The 7,712-nt window shown below is 58.3% G+C and overlaps 1 protein-coding gene across 1 annotated transcript; it reads left to right on the top strand.

Annotated features, from left to right (window-relative positions):
* The first annotated feature begins 656 nt into the window (after positions 1-656).
* Cdk9 (cyclin dependent kinase 9) lies at positions 657-6,171 on the top strand. Its single transcript, XM_004849308.3, has 7 exons — positions 657-1,350; positions 1,808-1,889; positions 3,391-3,481; positions 3,749-3,915; positions 4,011-4,182; positions 4,339-4,487; positions 5,285-6,171. Exons 1-7 carry the CDS (start codon positions 914-916, stop codon positions 5,648-5,650), a joined length of 1,464 nt encoding a protein of 487 aa, XP_004849365.2. The 5' UTR covers positions 657-913; the 3' UTR covers positions 5,651-6,171.
* Positions 6,172-7,712: the final 1,541 nt, after the last annotated feature.

Genomic DNA, 7,712 nt, shown 5'->3' with positions numbered 1-7,712 from the left:
TCTGAACTTTAGCGTCCTCTTCTGTAAAATGGGTGAATGGTCCTGAGTGTGGGACCACTGGTTCAGGATTCAGCAGGACCCCTTAGCGCTTCCTGGACACTCAGGGGCGCTGAATAAATCTTAGCCAGACCAGCTCTGGCGCAGTTTGGCCGAGGCAGAGATCTTTTGGGTCTCATTCCTGCCTTCTGGAAAACCGGTAGTGGGGTGGGGCGCAGGGGGTCCTGGGCTAGAAGGCCTGCTGGCGTTGCTCGCTCACCGCCTCCAGTGTCGCCGCGCCCCCTGGCGGCCGTCGGTTGCCATGTCAACGGCCGTTGGCGGGGGCTTGGCGGAGGCGTCGGCGGGGGCCGATCTCTCCTCCCAGGGCCGGAGGCCGCTTCCTTGGCGCCTCTCGACTTCGCCTCTGGGGGTGCACTCCCAGCCGAGGATGAAGGGGGCTCCCCGCGGCAGCTGGTGCTGAGGGGTAAACTGAGGCAAGCGGCAGGGAGCCCTGTGGCCAGGTGTCAAGCGTGGGGCCCCACCTCCGAGGGCGGAGGAGGGGCCGCGGGCGGTGACGCGCCGAGGGCGGCAGGCGGGCGGCGGGCGGCAGGTGCGGCCGCGGAGGGCGGGACGGCGGAGGGGGAGGGGAGGGAGGCCGGGCACCTCCCCCTTTATAACGCGCCCCCTCCTGGGCTCTCGGGCCGCCTCCTCGTCGGCGCTTCCCCGCTCGCCCCTCGCCCGGCTGCCCCGGGTCCGGGGCCGGGCAGGGCGACCCCCCCCCCAGGCCGCGGCTCGGGGACCGCCCCCCCCGCCCGCCGCCCCGCGCAGCCCGGCGGAGGCGGCGCCGTCGGAGGAGGAGGAGGAGCAGGGGACTGCGGCTGGCCCTGGATCGGGCGCCAGAGCGGCAGCAGCTCCGGCAGCAGCGCGGTCCGGGCCGATGCAGCGGGACGCACCACCCCGAGCCTCAGCCCCAGCGCCCCGGCTCCCCGCGCCCCCGATCGGGGCTGCCGCCAGCGGTGGCGGTGGCGGAGGCGGGGGCAGCAGCGGTGGCGGCGGAGGCGCCTCTGCAGCTCCGGCTCCCCCTGGCCTCTCGGGAACTACAAGTCCCAGGGGGCCTGGGGGCGGCCGGCGGCCGGAAGAGGCGGGATCAGCACCGCGAGGCAGGAAGTGGCCGTGGAGGCGGAAGTGGCGCGGCCGCGGAGGGGCTTGGAGCGCGGTGGCGGGACCCGGAGCGGCGGCGGCTGCAGCTGGGGCTAGCGGCGGCGGCGCGGTGGAGGCGGCCATGGCAAAGCAGTACGACTCGGTTGAGTGCCCCTTTTGTGATGAGGTGACCAAATACGAGAAGCTTGCCAAGATCGGCCAAGGGACCTTCGGGTAAGGCTGGGCCCCGAGGGGCCGGAAGCTCTGGGCCTGCACCTTTTTAGGGCCCACGTCTGGATGCTCAGGGCACGGCGCGAGGTGGTTTGGAAGCCGCCAGTCCCCGGCGCTGTTCCCTGGCCTCGCTAGGCCGAGCCGCAGCCCGTTCGGGCCTGCCGGCACCGGCTGGCGGAGAGGAGCGTGAGATCTGAGGTGGGGGGCGGGGAGGAGTTGCAGGGAGGCGCCCTGGAGAGGAGCGGGATCTCCCCGACCGACGCCAGGGTGAGAAGGGATCTGGGATGGAAAACAGGCTCGGAGAGAGACCGCAGAGACCGGGTGGTGGAGCAACCGCGTGCCCCGGTCTCCGGCCCCGCCCCGCCGGGATCTCCTTCCTGTCTCCGGGGCGCTCTTGGGGGAGGGGCGGGCCCTGCGGAATCGCCGCTGAGCTCCCCGGGCGCTCCCTCTTCGCCTGCAGGGAGGTGTTTAAGGCCAAACATCGCAAGACCGGCCAGAAGGTGGCATTGAAGAAGGTGCTGATGGAGAACGAGAAGGAGGGGGTGAGTATGGGTCCCGGAAGCCAGCTGCCCTGGACGCCGGCTTGGGTATTCGCCCTTTGCTTCTAGGAGTTTCATGTTGAGATTCAGTTTATACCTAGTAGCTCGGAAATTTCTATATTGTAGGGAATTTTTAAATTCAGTTTCAGTTGTTTTAAAGTAAAGCATCTGATGTTTCAGTGTTAGGCAACTATGGGGAGGGTGAGGAGGGACAGGGATGCTTGCATGTAGTGCTCGGTTATGGAAATTGAGCAACCTTTAAATACTTTTACCTTAGGGTTTAATTTTTTTAATGTAAAAGGGATGTACTGGCATATAGTTGTTGTTTGTTTTCTCTTTCTCTCTTTATCTCCCTCCCTCCCTCCCTCCCTCCCTTCCTCCCTTCCTCCCTTCCTTTCTTTGAGACAGGATCTGGCCATAAACTCACCATGCAGCCCAGACTAGCCTTGAACTCAAGGTGATCCTCCTGCCTCAGCCTCTCGAGTACTGGGATTGCAGGAGTGCACTACCTGTTTTTTTAAAGTAAATGGAACTCAGGGAATGTATCAGAAAGGAATGGTCTCTCTCCTAACCCCTGCTTAGCAGCTTTAGTCTAGCTTCCTAGAGACCTCTTTCTTAGCAAGGAAATTTCTTAATCTTCTTGTTTTGTTTTTGAGACAGGATCTCACCATGTAATCCAGACTGCTTTAGACTCATTATGGAGCTGGGGCTGGCCTTGAATCCATTGTGTAGCTCACGCTGTCCTTGAACTTGTGGTGTCCTCCAGCCTCAACCTCCCTCCTGCTAAGGGATTACTGGGGTGTACCACCATTCCCTGCAGGAAGTTTCTTTTGTTTTGTTTTTTGAGACTGGGTCTCTTTGCAACCTCAAACTGATGGGCCCCCTCCTGTCTTAGCCTTCCTAGTGCAGGCGTGTGCCACCACTCCCCACAGATTTCTTAATTTTTTTTTTTTTGGTACTGGGGATTGAACTCAAGTCCTTGCGCTTTTGAGGCAGGCGGAGTAACCACTGAGCTAAATCCCCAGCCCCAGATTTCTTAAATCTTAAAAACAGCCATTGGGGTTGGGAGCCTGAGGCAGGATCACCATCAGTGCAAGGCCAGCCTGGACCACATAGCAAGGACCACCCCCTCCAATTTTTAAAAATTAAATTAAATTTTGTTTTTGTTTTTTCTGGTACTGGGGATCGAACTCAGGACCTTTCGCTTGCAAGGCAGGCACAGTGCCACTGAGCTAAATCCCCGACCCTAAAAGTTTAAATTTAAGTTTAAAATTTTATAGTTTAGTAACAGATGTTTATGCCTGTTTCAGTTCATTGTCTCAAACCAGCTCCTTGAGGTGTACATGCTACTGTTACACCCACTTCATAGGTTGGGGATCCGAGACAGGTGATGTCAGCACATAACCCTCTTCGTCCTGACCTGGTTCCCTTAGTGTGGAAGCGGGGTCAGCTCCTTGGTCTGCAGCACTGTCACTTCTGACCGATTTCTCTTTCTCCTACCCAGTTCCCCATCACAGCCTTGCGAGAAATCAAGATTCTCCAGCTTCTCAAACATGAGAATGTGGTCAACCTGATTGAAATTTGTCGAACCAAAGGTGAGTTGCTTGGCTCTTGTGAGACAACGGGGCTTCAGTCAGTGGAGCTTATACAAAACCTAAGCTGGAAGCCTTTAAATTGCCACCTCCTGACCTCAAGACGCCCACTGCTTTCTTGTCCTTCATCAGAGCCAGTGCTTCCTCCACCTGGCCTGGTGCCCACCAATGAAGCAGTTGTACCCATGGGTGCTCTAGGGGGTGGGAGCTGGTGATGGGCAAGTGAGTTGGGTGTAGCGGTTTGACTCCGCCTTGCCCTTTGTGCTTCAGCTTCCCCGTATAACCGCTGCAAGGGCAGCATATACTTGGTGTTCGACTTCTGTGAGCACGACCTTGCGGGGCTGCTCAGCAATGTCCTAGTCAAGTTCACGCTGTCTGAGATCAAGAGGGTGATGCAAATGCTGCTCAACGGCCTCTACTACATCCACAGGAACAAGGTGGGAGCGGGGCCTGGGCTGCCGCTGTGTGGGTGCAGCTGAGGACCCTGGGGCTCTGGCTGAGCCCTCCTCCCCTCTGTCCTGTTCCTCTGCAGATCCTGCACAGGGACATGAAGGCCGCCAATGTGCTCATCACTCGGGACGGGGTCCTGAAGCTGGCAGACTTTGGGCTGGCCCGGGCCTTCAGCCTGGCCAAGAACACCCAGCCCAACCGCTACACCAACCGTGTGGTGACTCTCTGGTACCGGCCCCCGGAGCTGCTGCTCGGTGAGGATCCCGAGCCAGCAGAGGGAGGCAGGGGCCGGGTACCTGCCCGGCCGCAGCCTCTCACTGCCGGGGCTTCTTAGGCCTCTGGCCCCGGGGCACCTCGTCTCCGGAGGCCTACTGGCTCAAGGGGCCCTCCTGGTGCGCTCTTCTTCCCAGGGGAGCGGGACTACGGTCCGCCCATTGACCTGTGGGGCGCAGGGTGCATCATGGCTGAGATGTGGACCCGCAGCCCCATCATGCAGGGCAACACGGAGCAGCACCAGCTTGCCCTCATCAGCCAGCTCTGTGGCTCCATCACCCCCGAGGTGCGTGACTAGGCTGAGTGGGGTCTGGGGCTATGCGGCAGGAGGGTCTCCTTGGTGTGGAGGGGTGGGACATGCAGAGCTCCCCAGGGAAGGGGCTGCACGAGGTTGGGGCCTGGGCTCTGGAGCCTACTGGGCCCTGTTCGAGTCTCAGCCTGGCGTCAGCTGCCTTTGTGGCCCCGTGGGCGGGGCATTTAAATCAGTGCTAGGTTTCTCTTTTTGTTTTTTTGTGGTTTTTTTGAGACAGGGTCTCGATGTCCAGTTCAGGCTGGCTTTAAATTCACTGTGTATTCCAGGCTGGCTTCAAACTCCTGGCCATCCTCCTGCCTCAGCCTCCCCAGTGCTGGAATTATAAGCATGCGCCACCACACCACCTAGATTTCTTTTCTATAAAACAAACGCGCTTGGTGGTGCACACATGTATTCTCAGCACTGTAGGAGGCTGACACAGGAGGATCGAAAGTTCCAGCCTATCCTGGGCAACTTAATGACATAGCAAGATCTGTTTCAAAATGAAACAAAAAAAGAACTGGGGATGTAGCTCAGTGGGAAGGCCCTGGGTTTGATCCCTGCTGCTGCAGGAAAGAAAATGTATGCTTGTGTCAGGGTTGATTGGCATGGGCATCCCAGGTAGCTTGTGTGAAAGGCCTGGCACTTGGCGTGTGCCACATCTGTGGTGCCTACTGGTGCTTTTCCCTTGAAGGGGTGTGGCTCTCCCTTAGCAGTGGTCTGGGAACATCTGGTGGAGATGCTTGACCCGAAGAGGAGCTAACTCTGTCCTGTCAATGCCTCCCTCCTAGGTGTGGCCAAATGTGGACAAGTACGAGCTGTTTGAGAAGCTGGACCTGGTCAAGGGCCAGAAGCGGAAGGTGAAAGACAGGCTGAAGGCCTACGTGCGAGACCCGTATGCCCTGGACCTCATTGACAAGCTGCTGGTCCTGGACCCTGCGCAGCGCATCGACAGTGATGACGCCCTCAACCACGACTTCTTCTGGTCTGACCCCATGCCCTCGGACCTCAAGGGCATGCTGTCCACCCACCTGACATCCATGTTCGAGTACCTGGCTCCGCCACGCCGGAAGGGCAGCCAGATCACCCAGCAGACTACCAACCAGAGCCGCAACCCGGCCACCACCAACCAGACAGAGTTCGAGCGCGTCTTCTGACAGCTGGGCCTCCCGCCCTTAGTGCCGTTCTTTTACTTCTGCTATGTGACTTGCATTGTGGAGACCGTAGGGCATTTCAGTTCTTTACCATGTTTTATTTAATCCCTGCCAGGGCACCAAAAGCAACTGGCTGAGCAGACTGAAGTGGCGCCGTGGCTGAAGGCCAGGGGGCCGCAGGGGTCCTGTGCCCCATTGCTGGGTCTCCGGTCACCTTAGGACAGGAAGTGAGGCCGGAGAGATTCGCCGAGCAGTGACTTCCTCAGAGCTGCGGTGTGACAGGAGGAGGGGACGGGCCCCTCGCTGTCCCCAGCCGTCCTTGCGATGACGAGAGATGTGTGAGGAGCAGAGCTGGCCTCGGGGACCTTCTGCCCTTGGCCCGGGCCTCGGGAGCACCGGGGCCAACGAGGGCTCTTGGTTTCTTCAGTAGGAGAATTTTATCTTGTTTTTGCCTCCATTGTTCAGAGACATTCCTGGTGAAGTTCGGTCAGTTATAATTAAAAGTTGACTCTTCTTTTTCCTTCTTCCGTACGTGCTGTGTTTTCTGTGCTCAGACCCCATGTCTTAGTCTGCAGCCAGCAGTTAAGAGTTGGCCTGAAGTCGCCAGAGGTGTTGACGCTTTTGTTTTTGCTTTGGAGACAGGCAGGGTCTCAGTCTGTGGCCCAGGCTGGCCTCAAACTCGCAGCCTGGGATTGTGAGTGGGCCACCACGCCTGGCCCTGTACCCTTTTTTCTTTTTTTTTTTTTAATCTCCTGGTGTCGTAGTTACTTGTCTCATTGCTGAGACAAAATGCCTGATACCCAGAAGTTAAAGGGGCAAAGGTGTTTCTGGCTCAGTTTGTGGAGCTTTCTGTCCATAGTTAGGTGGCCTGGAGGCAGGGCTGCATGGCGGGGGAGAAAAGTCTATAGCAAGGAGGCAGCAAGGTTGTTGATTGGTGCCACCAGCACCCAGGGTGGGGCGCCCTAGTCCACCTTCGCAACTCCCCACCCGCGATGCCTGGGGCTTCCGGGGACTCCTAGATGCCAGCTGTAACAGCTGGGTACCTTGCAGACCAAACACGTGCATTCCAAAGGGTGGGTGCGGTGCCCCTCGACCTTCGGGGGCGTCTGAGGTGAGGAAGGGGTCTCGGTGCCCTGGTGAGTGGAGCCTCCGGCATCTGCTGTGAGCCATGTCCACCCTGGTGGCTCCGGGGTCCCGGTCTCCTGAGGCTGACACACACCTTCAGAGCCCAGAGGGTTCAGTCATTGGAATGACAATTACATCTGTGACTTGCAAAGGTCATTTAAGCTGCTGTGTGGAGGAAGTGCAAAAGGAAGTGACCAGAGGAGCGGAAGGATGGATGGCTGTGCAGATGACAGGAGGGACAGTTGGCATGAAGGTGGGTTCATGGGGCTCGGCTGGGACCCAGTGAGGAGCAGTGTGTTCTTGTGGGTACAGTTCCTGTGATTTTTTTTGTTTTTTGTTTTTGGTACTGGGGATCGAACTCGGGACCTTGCACTTGCAAGGCAGGCGCTGGAACCACTGAGCTCAATCCCCGGCCCAGTTCCTGTGACTTCTTGGGACTGCTCTCACAAAGCACAAACGTGACAGGTGTGGTGACACAAGCTCGTGATCCCCTACTTGGGAGGCTGAGGCAGGAGGATCGCCACAAGTTGGAGGCCAGCATGGGCTACATAGCAAGACCCTGTCTTAAAACCCAAGTGGCACAAATAAGCTGGCCCATTCAGTCCTGGAGGCTGTCACACCCCATGGAGACTACCTCCATCTTTCCAGGGATGTGGCGCTTGTCTTCCCTGGCTGGGTCTGTCAGGAGGACCCCAGTCACTGGGTTCAGAGCCCACCCGCCTCTACCATAGCCTCGTGCCACCAAGTGACGTCCACAGAGAGCCTCCTTCCACAGGAGGCCGCATGGAGTTCCAGGACTGCAGGGATATGGAGAGAATGCTTCAGCCCAGTGTGGCTAGGAGTCAGATTAAAACGATAGGGTGCCCTAAGGTTTTGAATATTAGCTTGACGGAAAATTTGGGACTGGCCAGTTCTTCAGAATGTCTTTTCTTTGAAGGAA

This window comes from Heterocephalus glaber, unplaced genomic scaffold (genome assembly GCF_053883595.1).
Source record: "Heterocephalus glaber isolate CG9 unplaced genomic scaffold, H.glaber_assembly_v1.0 deba00001479, whole genome shotgun sequence".
In the NCBI taxonomy this organism is placed as follows: Eukaryota; Metazoa; Chordata; class Mammalia; order Rodentia; family Bathyergidae; genus Heterocephalus; species Heterocephalus glaber.
Note: the sequence above shows the minus strand (reverse complement) of the source record. Positions and strands in the feature narration are given on the sequence as shown.

Bases quoted from the DNA above. Each gene is read 5' to 3' on its own strand.
- Cdk9 (XM_004849308.3), top strand. From the start codon at position 914: ATGCAGCGGGACGCACCACCCCGAGCCTCAGCCCCAGCGCCCCGGCTC. The intron at 1,351-1,807 runs GTAAGGCTGGGC...CTTCGCCTGCAG, and splicing joins ATCGGCCAAGGGACCTTCGG to GGAGGTGTTTAAGGCCAAAC. The intron at 3,482-3,748 runs GTGAGTTGCTTG...TTTGTGCTTCAG, and splicing joins TGAAATTTGTCGAACCAAAG to CTTCCCCGTATAACCGCTGC.